General features: G+C 37.4%; 1 protein-coding gene across 3 annotated transcripts in view; it reads right to left on the bottom strand.

Moving 5' to 3' along the window:
• Window positions 1-1,977: 1,977 nt before the first annotated feature.
• Window positions 1,978-15,285, bottom strand: part of TMTC1 (transmembrane O-mannosyltransferase targeting cadherins 1) — a 289,708-nt gene continuing 276,400 nt past the window's right edge. For all 3 annotated transcript variants that reach the window (XM_030938685.1, XM_030938684.1, XM_030938683.1), the window contains 2 exons: window positions 13,521-13,598; window positions 1,978-8,117 (listed from right to left, as the gene is read on the bottom strand). In XM_030938685.1, coding sequence (XP_030794545.1) covers window positions 7,977-8,117; window positions 13,521-13,598 — 219 coding nt within the window. In that variant the 3' untranslated portion in view covers window positions 1,978-7,976. The remainder of the gene's footprint in view (window positions 8,118-13,520; window positions 13,599-15,285) is intronic.

Below are 15,285 nucleotides of genomic sequence, written 5' to 3' on the forward strand. Positions count from 1 at the left end.
AATAGTTCTATGGGCCTGTGCTGTTCTTGAGAGTAGCACTATTTTCTTTTGAGTATTTATTTCAAGGAAAGACACCTCGGATGACAGTTTGAGTAGATGACTCGTTGGTTTCATGCGTGGGTGTCTAGGGGGTAAGGGGTATTCAGCATGCTCTTAAGGTAAGCAGCTCTTCTGTGAAAAATAAAACATTGAAACTCCAGGCTTCAGTACTGTCCAGGGAATGTCCAGGTGTGGTGGCTGCCTGAACAGTGGCCTTCACCACTCTCCTCCCTGTAGTCATCACATGGGGGTGACCATTTGAACCACCGTGCCAGCTCCAGAGCCATGCCATTCTCCAGTAAAAGCTCAGAGCACCCACATGGACCCAAAGCCCTCTTTCTTTTTAGCAAGAGGTAAGATGAAACCCACCAAAAAGTCTTTACTAAACAAAACGGAAAGAACTAGAAGGTGAACATGTGCTGTGCAAGAATGGTCAGGCCAGCAATATTCAAGTTACTGGTCATACCATGGCCAGCCCTTGCGTGAGGCTCACAGGTGCTGTCCCCTTTCACTCTTCTGCCCATGGCACACAGCTTTGCAGCATATTCTGTGGTTTCTTTGTTTCAAACCTGGGAATCTCCACACGGTGGGGCATTGTCTCATTTCCTGTTACAGGACAACTCCCTTTTTTTCCAGAGTTCAAAACCCACAGCTTCAACTGAGACCCTATTCTTATATACCAAGGTTTACTCCCTTACAGGCCGCACAGAATAATGCCTTTCCATTAAGTGGAGAAAGAGCCATTCAATAAGAATTATACACCATTAATAGCCAGGCCATAGGCCAGGTTCAGTAGCTCATGCCTGTAATCCCAGCACTTTGGGACGCTGAGGCAGGCAGACCACCTGAAGTCAAGAGTTCGAGACCAGTCTGGCCAACATGGTGAAATTCCATCTCTAATAGAAATAATAAAAAAAAAAAATTAGCTGGGTGTGGTGGCACATGCTTATAATCCCAGCTACGGGGGGCTGAGGCATGAGAATCTCTTGAACCTAGAAGGCGGAGGTTGCAGTGAGCCAAGATTGTACCACTGCACTCCAGCCTGGGCAACAAGAGTGAGATTCCATCTCCAAAAAAAAAAAAAAAAGTCAGGCCATTAGTTTTAGACTCAAATGTTCTAATAAAGTTATGGTTTAAAAATAAATTGAGTTTGTAGTTATATTAAAACATCCAAATGGAAGAATCCTCTTTTTATGTTTAAAATAACTTCAGAAAAGGAAAGGATATCAAGGAGAGGAATGGGCTGGACTACCCCCAGAAAGTGGTGACTTGTGATGTAGCAAATCTGTCTTTAATTTGGACATCTTCACTAGCATTGGACAACTGTGATCTGCTATTCAAAAAGCTTGGCTGTGAAGGACAGATGGAGATGTGATAGCAGCTACAGATAACATGAAATAGAGCAGGATTTTTTTTTTTCAAATTGTTTTGGTGTTGATTACCTGTGTATGTGCTTTAAGATAGAGAAGAACTGACAATTTGACAAGAGTCGGCAAAAGAAAGAAGTTAAAAGATGAAGGAGAAGTTAAGGAATAGAATGAAGTTCCATAAGCGGCAAAATTCAGAACCTAGGGTCCTCTTCTTCCATTATGATAACAGGAGAAAAGAAAGGATAGAATTAGGTGCAGGTAAATGTATAGATGAAGTGCAGGGCACTGGGGGATATCGGCTTTCTACCTTTTATTTACTCTGTGAAGAGAGAGGTGACAGCATCTAAGCATGATGGGGGAGTGGATCTGGAGTGGGCGAGTACTGAATTGGCACTGTGTGGAGGAAGGGAAAGAGAGCCGACAGGAAGCACACAGAACAATGCAATGAAATGAGTAAATGAATGAAAGAAGGAAGGAAGATGGTCCTTTTAAAAAAATTGTTAAAACAGACACTCCTGGTGACACGGACATCAGTAGGTACTAACCATGAAGTACTTGAGAGACTGAAACCAGACATACTTATTTTAATCATATTTTATATAAAATAGACATTTACATAAATTTAATCTTGGAAAGACCTAGGCAAAGTATACATCATTAGACTCAATGGGAGAAATACTTTATGGAAGATAAATTCTAACGGGCACAGCCAAAGTAACAAAAATGTACATTTACATACAACTGATCAAAACAGGAAGTACGAAAAAAGAACAGGATGCAAATCATTTCCCCCTGACAAAAGGAGGGATCTGCATGAATTACAGCAAATCAAATGATTTCCACATTGTAAAAGCAAGCCATGCCTTCTACAGATATTTTAATTCCTTGGGAGAACGTTTCACCTCATCTTTTTTTCCCCAGTAAAGTAACAATCACTGTAGGAATTTTTAAGTGCACAGACTGTAAAATAAGAGTAACTACCTCCGCCATGTTCAAGCATTTGGGCAATTCAGTCACTTTTAGGGTTGTATCATTTAAAGAAGGGCAACAGTTATGAATTATCTCATCAGATGCATAGTGTTTTTCAATCCAGATTCAAGAGTAACCATTAGAGTTACTCATTGAGCTTAATGGAAACATCAAACCAACCAGTCCTTTCATGGGTGGTAAACATGACTGAGACACTGGCCAACTTGGCTCAGGTAAGGTGGCTCTTCAGTGGCAGAGCTAGAACTAGAACTCAGATGTCTTGATTCTTGGGCTAGTGTACCCCTTCTATGGACCAGCAAGATAAATAACCCCCAAAGGACATCACACATATTGAAAACTACCAAATTTGATACATATACATATACAATGTGTACTACTGAGAATGCGAAGAAACTACTGGATTTTTAGACATAGATGTGTCTTTCCAGGTGGGAGTCAATGGTGATCTATGCTTACAAACCAATAATGAGCATATATTGTGGTGGATGCTGATTTTATGAGTTACAGGCCATAAAGACTTTAATTAAAAAGATCAATTAAAATCAATATTTTAATATCAGCCAACTGATTGTTATAAAGATCTTATCAATTCTGTTGTGCCACTTTGATTGATAATAAACCATGCTTTTAATTGCAGTTATTTTCTGTTCTCTTTAAGTTACATGGCCACAAATGAAATATTGAGGGAAATAATATTTTTTAGAAGAACTATTCAACATATTTTCCTTTTGTATCAAAGACTTCAAGAATAATCATAAAATGTTATAATATTTCTCTATCTTATTTTTGACACCCTAAGCTTTTATTTTATTCAACTGCAGCCTAAATGCAAGATTTGACAGGTATTTATTCTTTTCAAATGTCAAAAGATACCATCTAGATAGCTAAGTTAAGCTATATTTGGGAGATACCAACATATAATCAAATCAAAGTAAATGTAATTTTGAAACCAGGAACAAAAATTTTAAAAAAATAACCTCTAACTATATTTGTTGTGAATGTCGTTCCTAATATCCTCTAGATTTATTATTTTAAGAAGGTGAATCCACCACAAAATCAAAGCAAAAGTTTCTTTTTTTTTTCCATAAACAGATTCTAACAAGTACGAGTAAGAAATAATTAACAAAAGCTCATGTGTGCCCCAAATAAAGATAGAGATGTAGGCATAAACTCTATACCACGGACACCTTCTATGAGTTACGAAAATATCAGTCATATATACTGGGCACTTAGTCTGGTACATGCAAATTTCAAGGCAGTTCCTCTCCATCTGAGAACCAGGAATTCTGTAATTTTAAGGCCAAATTGTAATCCAATTGCCACAAGTGCAAAACCACCCCACATAACCACCTATTTGTGAATCATGGAACGATAGCCTCAACCAACCAATTGTGCCATAAATCATTGTTAAGACTTCTTTGGCTCATTTTAGTATAGATTTAAAAGTAAAAATTGCAAAAGATTATAAACGTCTATTATTTTGTAAAAGTTACAAACTCCCATTACAGTTATCAGACTTGTAGCGGTTCTCCAGCCTAGCTGCACATTGGAATCATGGACAGCCAGGATGATTCAACCGGAGATTCTGAAAGGTCCTCAGGTGATTCCAAAGTGCAGCCGTGTTGACAGCCACTATGTGTGAGGGAACAGATGTCAGCTATCAGCTGAATGTAGCTCTTCCATCTGAGAACCTGGAATGTCTTACAACGACAATAGGAAACGCACATTTGCTTTGTTTCTCCTCACATTACAGTTATTGCGGGCCAGTTTTGATAGGACAGTTTGGATTTTCTCATTTAGTCTGACTGAAAAACCGTTTCACAAGGCATTTGCACAACCACTGCAAAACACTGCATCAAACTAGGTACCACCTATTACAAATTTCAGATTCTTATGCTAAGGGTTGTGAAGTACTGGAGGAGGTTGGAATTAAAGTGTGACAATTCTCTTTGTTTTGTGATAGGCTTTAAATTAAACAACCCAAAAGGATATATCTCAGGATTCTCTATAATAAAACTTCTTTTCCTCCAAGGCATTTGCATCTTTGGTTTAGTTCACCTATGTGGTATCACTGAAACATGTTTTACAAATACTGTTAACAGATCGAAAGCATCTGAATCATTTAAAAAATCCGGAATGAATAATTCATAAGGTTCAAATAAGCTGCTAAGGCCATTCTTGTGGCTTCTATATCAAAGGATACATAAAGAAATGGACACTTATCAGGGATTTTGAAGGCAAGAAGAACTGATTCTAGGTACAAAAAAAAAGGAGAGGTTAGATGGACTGGAAAAAGAGGGGTGATATATACATGAGGAACTCTAAATGTAGCTGGAAAAAAATAACAAAGCTGTTCAGAGTAACACAATCATAAAATGAAACTCTGATCATTGGTTCAAATGTTCAGCCAGGCCAAAGCAACTCCTGTTTTATCCTCAGCCACTTTCCTTCCTACCCAGAACCTGTTTAGGAACCCAGTGCAAAATGAAAGTGTGGACCTCTTGCTCGAAAATTATTAAGAATTATTAAGAATTTCAGCCAGACATGGTGGTTTATGCCTCTAACCCCAGCACTTTGGGAGGCCGAGGTGGGCAGATCGCTTGAGCCCAGGAGTTTGAGACCAGCCTGGGCAACATGGTGAAATCCTGTCTCTACAAAAAATACAAAAATTAGCTGGACATGCTTGCACATGCCTGCAGTATCAGTTACTTGGGAGGCTGAGTTGGGAGGATCCCTTCAGCCAGGAAGGTCAAGGTTATAGTGAGCCATGTTTTTGCCACTGCACTCCATCCTGGGTGACAAAGTGAGACAAAGTGGAACTGTGTCTCAAAAAAATAAGTAAAAATCAGACATTCAACTGAGCTCAGCATGCTTCAGAGTGCAGGGCCCCGTGGGATTGCAAAAAATGCACATCCATGAAGCCAGCTGTGCTCCTCCATTTCAAGAAGGTGCTATCAATCCACAGGGCAAGTATACTTTCATTAAGGGCAAACTAGATGCACCTCTATGATGAACGAGGGCACTCCATTTTTATTATAAAGATAAGTTCCATGTATTATTTCGTGTTACAAGGACCAAATGAAAATAGTTACAAAATACATTTAATATCTTTGAAAAATAGTATGTGATTTATTTTCTTATATGCACTGTTTTAACTGTGAAACTATTGCATTGGCCACATCTCAGTGAAGGTATTCACTTGGGATAAAAGTATCTGATCCAACAAATAATTACTTTTTTAAAAAAGAGTGCTTACTTTTAGTGTTCAAAAGATGCCAGTGTGTGTAGACAGAGTGACAGCGAGAGAAAAAGAGAGGGAAGGAAAGGGAAAAGGGGTAGGGAAGGATAGGGGGAGATAGGAAAGCACCTACCAGGAAGCAGACAAAGTTTCCTGAAGGTCATGTGATCCTTTACCCTCAGAAACTTTTAGGTTGAAATCACCATTTCCATTATTCCAACAAATGTACTCTCCTATCTTTATTAGCACTTCAAGTAAGGCGTAATAACTGTTCAAAATTTGGGGCTCAGTCTTTTCCATTAAAGTTTTAAGCATGAGTTTTCATCACAGATTATTCTGAAAAGTTGTAATAAAGTCCTAGACATTAGGGCTTCATGTTTTTTCAACCTGAGGGTGGGGTTGTTATTTTACAATAAACACGGGAGTATGTTTCTTGACCCTAGGACTATGATTTTGGGAGGAAGAATATATCTTAATTAAGGTTGTGGATACATTCATGTTATATAACACGAAAAATCTATTAGAAACAAGTGATGGTAGTGGTAATATATACATTATTGGATTACTGATGCACACAAAGAGATACATGCTAATTCAAATTCTGTAATCATTTGCATTTAAAATACTCCCCTCGCCACGCCTTCTGTGGAAATTTTTCTTGTTTACTTAGACTTACCTTGACAAAACAAATAATAACACTGGGCTAGTGCTTCCTGATACTGGGTTGAAAGAAGCAGAAGGCTATTTTTACCCTGCCCTGGCCTGAGCATGTGAATTATGTGAGCTTTTAGGCTATTATGTCTGAGTGCTACCTGGCTCGGCACTACAAACAGTACTGCCTGGAGTGTTTTGGTTTTGTTTTTAATGATGAAGACCAAATTAGAATCAGGTGTTCCAATTTCTTCACTTCCAAAACATACTACTGCCAAAACACTGAAGGCTGATTCCTCACATCTCTTTAGCAAGTGAATAATCAACACAAATTTTGGAATGGACTGTTAAAACTTAACTATTTTACAATTTAGATTTACATTTTATAAGATCAGTTTTGAAAGCTGATATTAAAACCACTGTACAGAGAAAAAAGTGTGTGTGTATATATATTAATTATTTTATAAGTTATGAAATAAATAACACTAAAAATAAATGTCAAATTGTGAGTTCAACTTTGCCTTCCCTATCTCTTAAATATAAATATATATTTAAAATTTGAATTTAGATCTTTACCCTAGATTTTTAGAGCATTCTCCATAATATTCTCAAAACAAAGAATTCTAGGTATTAATCATTGATGTTCTAAGCCCAGAATTCTCATTAAGCCTAGGAACACAAATGAATAGAGCTCTTTTTCCATCTAGTTAGAATCTATGAAGATTTCTGTGATACATCATAAAGGTTCCTCAATGGTTAAATATATTTTTCAAAAAATAATAAATCTCATGATGTCTGAACATTAAGATAATAAAGTAGGACATTTCTGTCAGTTAATATCTTTAATTTTTTATGTAGAATATACTATTTTTTCTCCACCAAAATAACAATATATTTGCAGGCGGGAATATGTATGATTTTAAATGCACTTTTGAAATCTTAGAGTAGAACCACTACTCTAGTAAAACTTGTAATAAAATTAAAATAGTTTTAAACACTTCCATAAAGAATCAGGGGTGCCCGGCTCCTTGATTTCCCCCTAGGGAGGAAGACATCCATATACAATTCCAGGAGCATCCCTTTAATTTCTCAAAAAAGCACTAGTAATACTCTTAGGGGGATATTAGATAAAGCTCACTTAGCAATAGCCCTTTTTCCCCACATATTCTGGAAGGTTCTACAAAAGCTATTAGATACTCATTTCTGGTTCTGGAGAATTAAATAAGCCAATTCTTGGTAGGATTTTCCAAATGGCTTACCACAGAGGATTTATCCTCTTTTGAAATATTTCATCCCATAAGGAGTAGAAGCTCTGCCTTCACAGCATTTCAAGCTTCTGTATTTCTGGGACAAAAAATGTCTAAACAGAATTAGATCTCCAGGTCTCAAAAGCACAGAGATCTATCAAGAGAAATCTGGAGTTAAACCAAACAAAAATCTGTAAAATGTGTTAATGTCGTTCTCCTTCCCTCTCAGACCTTCTTGCCCTTGTTTGCTGTTTTCGTCTTCCTTCATGGAAAAGCAAGTCCTTCAGCACTAGGCTACAGCAGATGTCCCAAAATGTGTCACCCTGAACTCGGAATGAGCGAAAATCTCATTAGTTGTGCCCCTGCTGATGTGAAAGCAAGGCTTCCATCACTCCCCTTTCAGAGGGACCACATTATCCTGTGAGGTTGACTCAAACGGTGCTATGTTTGATCCTTTTCTCGAACTTCTTGTAATCGTTTTTCTAGGCGATCCAATTTGGCAAGATTTTCCTTCAGCAGTTTGCTGTCTGGAACCAACTGTAAGGCTCTCTCATAATAAGCTCTTGCAGACACATATTTTCCCTGGGAATGAGAAAGAGAGAGCAATTACATTCTGATCCATCACAAAACTCTCTCAGAGAACGAAGAGACTAAGAAACTGACCCTCTGCCCAGTTTTGCATTAATGTTCTCATATGGAAACTCTGTCTGTATGTGTAATTTTATCCTTGTCTATTGGTGCTTTTGGAGACTCTATTTGTTTTAAGCACTAGATCAGCTGGAGAATGTGAAAGAGGAGAGTTATACTGTAAGGATAAATGACAGAAAAACAGATTTTCAATTCTACTAATGCAGGGTGTGAGGTTATCATTTCCTAGTGTCCTCTGGGGGCTAGTACTGTTCCTTTGTAATTAAATGAAACCATGGCACAAAATTCATATCAGGGGAATGGGGTGGAGGGAGTGGGAGAATGAGAGACGAGAAAATGTTTTTAAAACTGCAAGAAGAATGATTAAATAGTTTGTGTGTCCACTCTATCTGTTTAGTGATACAGCAGTTATTCTAATCTTCAGCTTAAAACTAAAAGTAACTTTTGCCTAATAAAGTTTTTATGCAATGAAAAGTGTTGATAAGAATGTGAAGTCAAATTTTCTACTACCGCGGGTTTGCAGCAGTATGTACCAGCTGTATACTTTTAGTGCAGTATAGTATATCACTCCTGACCTACTAAACACAACTGTCCCCACCCTCTGTTGGCTTCCAACTGTTTTGTTTGACTCTTCACCTAGCAACCATGTGTGCCTGGTCCCAGAAGGGGTCCCTGGCAACTCAGTCATAGCTATTAGCTTTTTTCAGCACTTTTTCTGCTACTGGATATATTACCTCCCTTATTCGTTCTACCCTCTTTTAGATCTGTATTCAGCAAAGTCTCAGAGCTAAGATTGTTGGAGTTCCCCCCATTACAAAAAGTATCAATTTGTTCCATCTATTTTTATTTATGTCTCCCATGTGGATAAATACCAGTGACCCTCTACATTTCCATCACAATCAAAAATTATATCTCTTAGAGTGAAGACACATGTAGCAACAAGCAACTTATCGAATAAGTATTATCGATAATACTTATTGAATGCCTACCTATCTTCCAAATACCTGTCAAAAGCTTAGACACATAGTGAGCGCTCAATATGACACTATCATTACTGTTACTAGTGACTATCCAGGCTCTGTATCAATAGTGTCTATTTCTTACTGTATTCACTGGTCATATTGGTGAAAAGGAAAGTGGAAATGACAGAACAAGAAATTGTGCATTAGATATCCCGGCACTGGCATGTACAACAAAAGGAAGTATTAACAATGACTCTGATAAGAAGTTAAACAGATTGCTGAACAAATGGGAACTTGCATTTGCTATATTCAATTATTATTGTTTTCAATTCGAGGATATGTCTTTCAAATGTCCTCTGATTTTTATTAGCCTTAACACTTACATGCAGACAACTGTACACTTTTGGGTCTAAGAGTGCTCGCACAATCTGTTTTGCCTGCAGTTAATTTTGAAACGGTTCTTCCAGGAGGCTCCTTGAATGTCAGCCCCAGTCAAGGGTCTTGGGTTCTCCTTCTCTGATCACCAGGCTTCTCTGTCCTTTCTCACAAAACCCTGTTCCTTTTCTCTTCCTCAAATTGCCCTTTTCTGAACGAAAGTAGAAGCTCTATTTTTTTTTCCTCTGTAACCCAGGCTGGAGGGCAGTGGTGCAATGTCAGGGCACTGTAACCTCTGTCTCCCGGGTCCAAACAATTCTCGTGCCTCAGCCTCCAGAGTAGCTGGGACTACAGGCGTGTGCCACCATGCCCGGCTAATTTTTGTATTTTGTTAGTAGAGAAAGGGTTTCACCATGTTGGCCAGGCTGGTCTCAAACCCCCAACCTCAGGTGACCTGCCAGCCTCAGCATCCCAAAGGGCTGGGATTACAGATGTGAGCCACTGTGCAAAGCCTAGAAGCCCTATTTTAAAAAATAGTTATATCATACTTTAAGTTCTAGGGTACCTAGAACTTAAAGTATAATAAAAATAAAATAAATAAATAAATAAAAAATAAATAAAAAAAGAAAAAAAAATAGTTATATCCCTTAAGTCAGTGTCTCCAATTCCCTAGATGCTAGGTAAAACATCTGAATTATCCAATTTCCAGAACTGTGTTCACTTGGTGGCCACTAATCACAAGTGGCTTTTCCAATTTAAATTAGTTACAATTAATTAAAAATTCAGTTTCTCAGTTGCACCAGCCATATTTCAAGTGCTCAATAGCCACATGTAGCTAGTGGCTACTGCCTCGGACAAGGCAGATACTGAACATTTCCATTGTCACAAAAATTCTGCTGGACAGCACCATTCTAGAAAAATGCATATTTACGAGGTCAGGAGATTCAGACCATCCTGGCTAACACGGTGAAACCCCGTCTCTACTAAAAATATAAAAAAAATTAGCCAGGTGTGGTGGCGAGTGCCTGTAGTCCCAGCTACTCATGAGGCTGAGGCAGGAGAATGGTGTAAACCTGGGAGGCAGAGCTTGCCGTGAGCCAAAATGGCGCCACTGCACTCCAGCCTGGGCGACAGAGCGAGACTCCATCTCAAAAAAAAAAAAGAAAGAAAATGCATATTTACTGTCATGAGGCAGTACTGAAAATCAGACTTTGTGCTATAGCCTGGTTGATGCAACTCTTTGATGATAAAAAATGTATTATAATTTCTTGGTCCACTCATTTCATCTTATATGTAAGACTTCATAAGAAGCATCACTTTTTATAACCAAGTGTCATGAGCAAGAGACAACTATGACACTCGCTCCTCTCTCCCCCATCTCTTTCTGCAACCTCCTTGCAAAGTACTATATTCCAACTCTCAACCTTGCTGGAGCTCTCAGGCCTGCCTAAGCTTCCCCCAGGTTCAGGGAAGGAGCGAGGCCTAGGAATGGGATAACAATGCCTGATGCACACATAACCTGGCAATGCAAAACACAGAAAGTTCATAATTATCTTTTAGGCTTCATAAAATGACAACCCTGCATTCTAATAGTGGCATCAAAATGACCACATCTGAGCCATGTGTCTGCTCTATATATTTACATTAGATTGCATCACATAAACTAACTGATATCAGACCACTTTAAAACTACAAAGGTGGCAATTTTGTATTGGTCAACCTAGTACATGATGGCCACAAAGACAAAAAACAGGATAAACTAATTTTTACTCAGCACTAATTATATTTTAAAATAATGTAGTAAATAGATCCTTCTTTAATCTCTAGACACTTTTCCAAGGGAAGTACTTCCTAATTTAAAGCAATGGGTTCACCTGTTAAAGAGTGCAGTAGACATACTATTTTCTCTGTTATTTCCAGACTTCTTGGGGACACTTTTGAGTGTATTTGTTGCACTTTTTCTAATTAATAGTTAAACCCATTGTTTTAGCTGCAGACACACTCCATCTGAAAACATATTGAGCACACTGCAGTCATTTATCACTTAATGACAAAGGTACCTTCTGAGAAAGGCGTCATTAGGTGATTTTCCTTTTGGCAAACATCATAGGATATAGCCACATAAACCTAGATGAAATAGCTTACTTCACACCTAGACTATATGATATAGCCTATGGATTCGAGACCACAAACCTGTACAGCATATTAGTGTACTGAATACTGTAGGCAATGGTAACACAGTGGTATTTGTGTATCTAGACATATTGAAACACAAAAAAGATGTAGTAAAAACGTGTTATTATAATCTTATGAGACCATGAGACCATCATCATATATATGATCCACCTTGGACCAAAATGATGTCATGCACAACATGACCGTATTTGAAAATGTAACTATTTAGTATATGATTACAAATATTTAAAATTATCATTTTACTATTTTAAAGTAAGTTCATTCTATGTTTCCCAACTAGATACCCTAGAATATCATTAAGATCAGAGCTTGGGCAATTTGGCTCTGATAAATATCATGCTTGAATTCACCATCTATCAGATCAAAGCTGTCAGTTGCAGGGTAATTATCCCATTAACCCCTCCCATTTGTGTAATCATGGGTCCTCTTTTTTTGTGTGTGTTTCCAAGAGTGATCAGTTTCCACTTAACAGTAAAACCCATTAGGACTTTGTTCAAATTCTAATCACTACACTGCTATTTTGTCAGTGCAGAGACTGAAAATGTGTTAGCTAAACAAGAATGGTTCTTTAAAAACATGTTGGATCATGGAATTTCTCTGCTCAAAGTCCTCCAAAAACCCTGACTCCTTTGGCATAAAAGCCCAAGTAACTACAAACTCCTTGAAGGCCTGCATGATCTGACCCTGCACCCTCTCTGACCCCAGCTTCTCCTGTTTCCTTTTCTTTGCTCTCTCCCTGCCACACTGCCGCCTTACTACTCTTTAAACAACAGGCATGCTCAAACCTTAGGGCCTTGGCACATGCTTGTGCTCTTTCCCTACTTCGCCACACGGCTTACTCCTTCAGGTCTCTGCTCAAATACTACTTTGTAACTGAGGCCTTTCCTAACCACCTGAATTTGAAATTTTAGCCCTTATTCCCTGGCATTCCAATCTTCTTTCTCTTTTTTCTCCTTAGCACTTATCACCATCTAATATATTTTATACATATACATATGTACATATGTATGCATTAAGCATTCATGTATGTATGTAGTAATATATCACCTCTTTCTCCTCCTCCTTATATTAATATATCTCCTCCTGCTAGCACCAGAAGAACAAGAATTTTTCTCTTCTTGGTTCATTACTGTATTCCCAGTGTCTGGAAGGGGATCTGGCACATAGGATGTTTGCCATAAATGCTTAGAAAATGAATGGATGGATGGATAAATGAATGATGGCGAATCATTCATTGCATTAGTTACAGATAATAGTCCCCCAAAGGTCATTTTCAATTCTTGGGAAGACTCACCCAAAGGTAGTGCTTTTCCTTTGGAAAAACAAAACAACAAACAAGCTTGCTTTTCAGTAAAAAATTAGGGAGTAAACGTATATTAGATATAAGAAATAGAAAGTAATATTCTAAGTAACACTTTAATCTTGACAGTGAGTTAAACTGGGAAGAAATTAAAGTATACTGAGCTACTGAGCTTGAACAAGGATTTAGTTCCCATAAACAGATTTTATCCGCTGTGTGATACTTTGGTTAGGTACATATGATTTTCTTCATGGTTAGAAAAATCATAAAATCTAATTTATATAGATTTATTTTAAAAATAGCTTCATGATATTCAATATCTAGATAATGCAAAGTGAACATAAACTGAGCTATTTCACTTTTAAACTCCCATGCCTTTGATATTCAAGTGATTTCAAAAAGGAAATTAACAATAGTTCCTTGATCCGTTAAGAAAGAAGAAAGACAGACAGAGAAAACACAAGGGGAAAGCCCGGTCCACATGGAAGTGAATTATTCTCCTACCTTGATGTGTTGGATGCCACCCATGTTCATCCAGGCCTGTGCTTGGTCTGGATTTAGTTGCACAGCCGCTCTATAGCTCTAAATAAATAAGAAATAGCTTCAGGTTAGGAAACAAATCCCCATCTTTAACACTCCAGGATTGCCAAAACCACTTTCTTCACATGTGAAAATGTAAGGTATTAATACAATGAAACCAGCCGCTACTAGTTCACAGGAGACCCTGTTTATTTCTATTATTTTTCAAAGTTGATGATTCTAAAGTGGAGGAAACTGAAATGTATAATTTCCCTGCAGAGCTAACCTTTGGACTTAGAGAGACTGAGGATGCCTGCAGGGAATTCTGGTGATTTCTATGATATCATGTCATTTTCAACTGTCCTTGACCTGCAAGAAAATTGTACTTTTTGGCCTTTTTTCACTGCAAATGGAATTGGTAAGAAAATTCTTTTTACAATGACAGAATTTTGGGGTAGTCTTCTAAGCAGTTTAACCGTAATGCAGTATGCCCTTTCACAATATAACTGACCTAGATGTTCAGCCTATGCTGAAATTCTTCAAATGGATCACCGCCTCTTTAAGAACATCTACTTCACTAGGGGGTAGTTTTATTCATTAGACATTCTTTTTTCCCCTGCCATATGAAAAGTCTTCAAATGTTTAAAGGGAGTTACCTATCCCTCAAGCACTTTCTTAGGCCTGAATAACATGGATCCTATTAAATGTAGTATCAGTGATGTGTGGTATATTTTTAACATTACACGTTTTGCATCAAAGGTATGCTCACCACTGAGTCTCAAGTGGTCACCTGAAATAAAGCCACAGGTTAAACGCGTTGCCTTTAATTACATAGCTAAGTATTTGTGCATATATTTTAATGTTCCCTGCTATTTTCATTAGCAAGAATATGACCAAACCGATCCATCAAGTAAAATCTGGTCCATTCTCCTCTACTTCAGTTTTAAGGGAAAGAAAGAAATGCTAAGAAACCATACTTTCAAAAAGCTGTTAAAATAAACTGAAAGGGTGTGTCTCTTGGATTAATTTATATCAGCAGAGACGGGAATGTAGTGTAGGAGAGCTGGATTCAAACCCTGATGCCATCTCTTACCCATTTCTGTGAACTTGAGCAAGATATGAACTTTAAGCCTGAGTTTACAAAACTATAAAATGATGATAATGACCATGCCTTTCTTGTAGGATTCCTGTGAAGATTAAGTTACAAAATACATATGAATCATGCGTAAAGTGCTAATACATTTTAGCTGTTATTATGAATGAATGGCCATATATATATATATATGCAAGAATTTATTCACACATAAATATTCACAAGTTATTAATAATGTTCACATTAGTTATAAATAACTTAAGAATAAAGATATTGAAAATGTTCAAAAGGCAGAGAAACCCCTACAAATTCCGAGAAAAATGCTTACAATTTTTCAGAGACAAATGCCACAATTTCTGTTTTTGTTTAAAGGGTTCACATTCAAATGAGCTTTCCCAAATATCTTTCCATGTGTTTTCCAATAATATATTAAAAGTCACTCACTTGTTTATTTCCCCACACAATTGTATCATTTGAGATTTCACTTTTCCTATAATATATTTAGTATAATTTTATGACTTCATTAATTTGTGGCTTTACCAGATATAAGGAGAAAGCATTTAACATTGTTACATATTTTTAAAGTATGCAACACTAACATTTCTATTTCCACTTATAAATGTCTTCTTGAGTTTAACCTGTGAATAAGTTTTATTC

The sequence above is a fragment of the Rhinopithecus roxellana genome, chromosome 10, assembly GCF_007565055.1.
Source record: "Rhinopithecus roxellana isolate Shanxi Qingling chromosome 10, ASM756505v1, whole genome shotgun sequence".
Lineage (NCBI taxonomy): Eukaryota > Metazoa > Chordata > Mammalia > Primates > Cercopithecidae > Rhinopithecus > Rhinopithecus roxellana.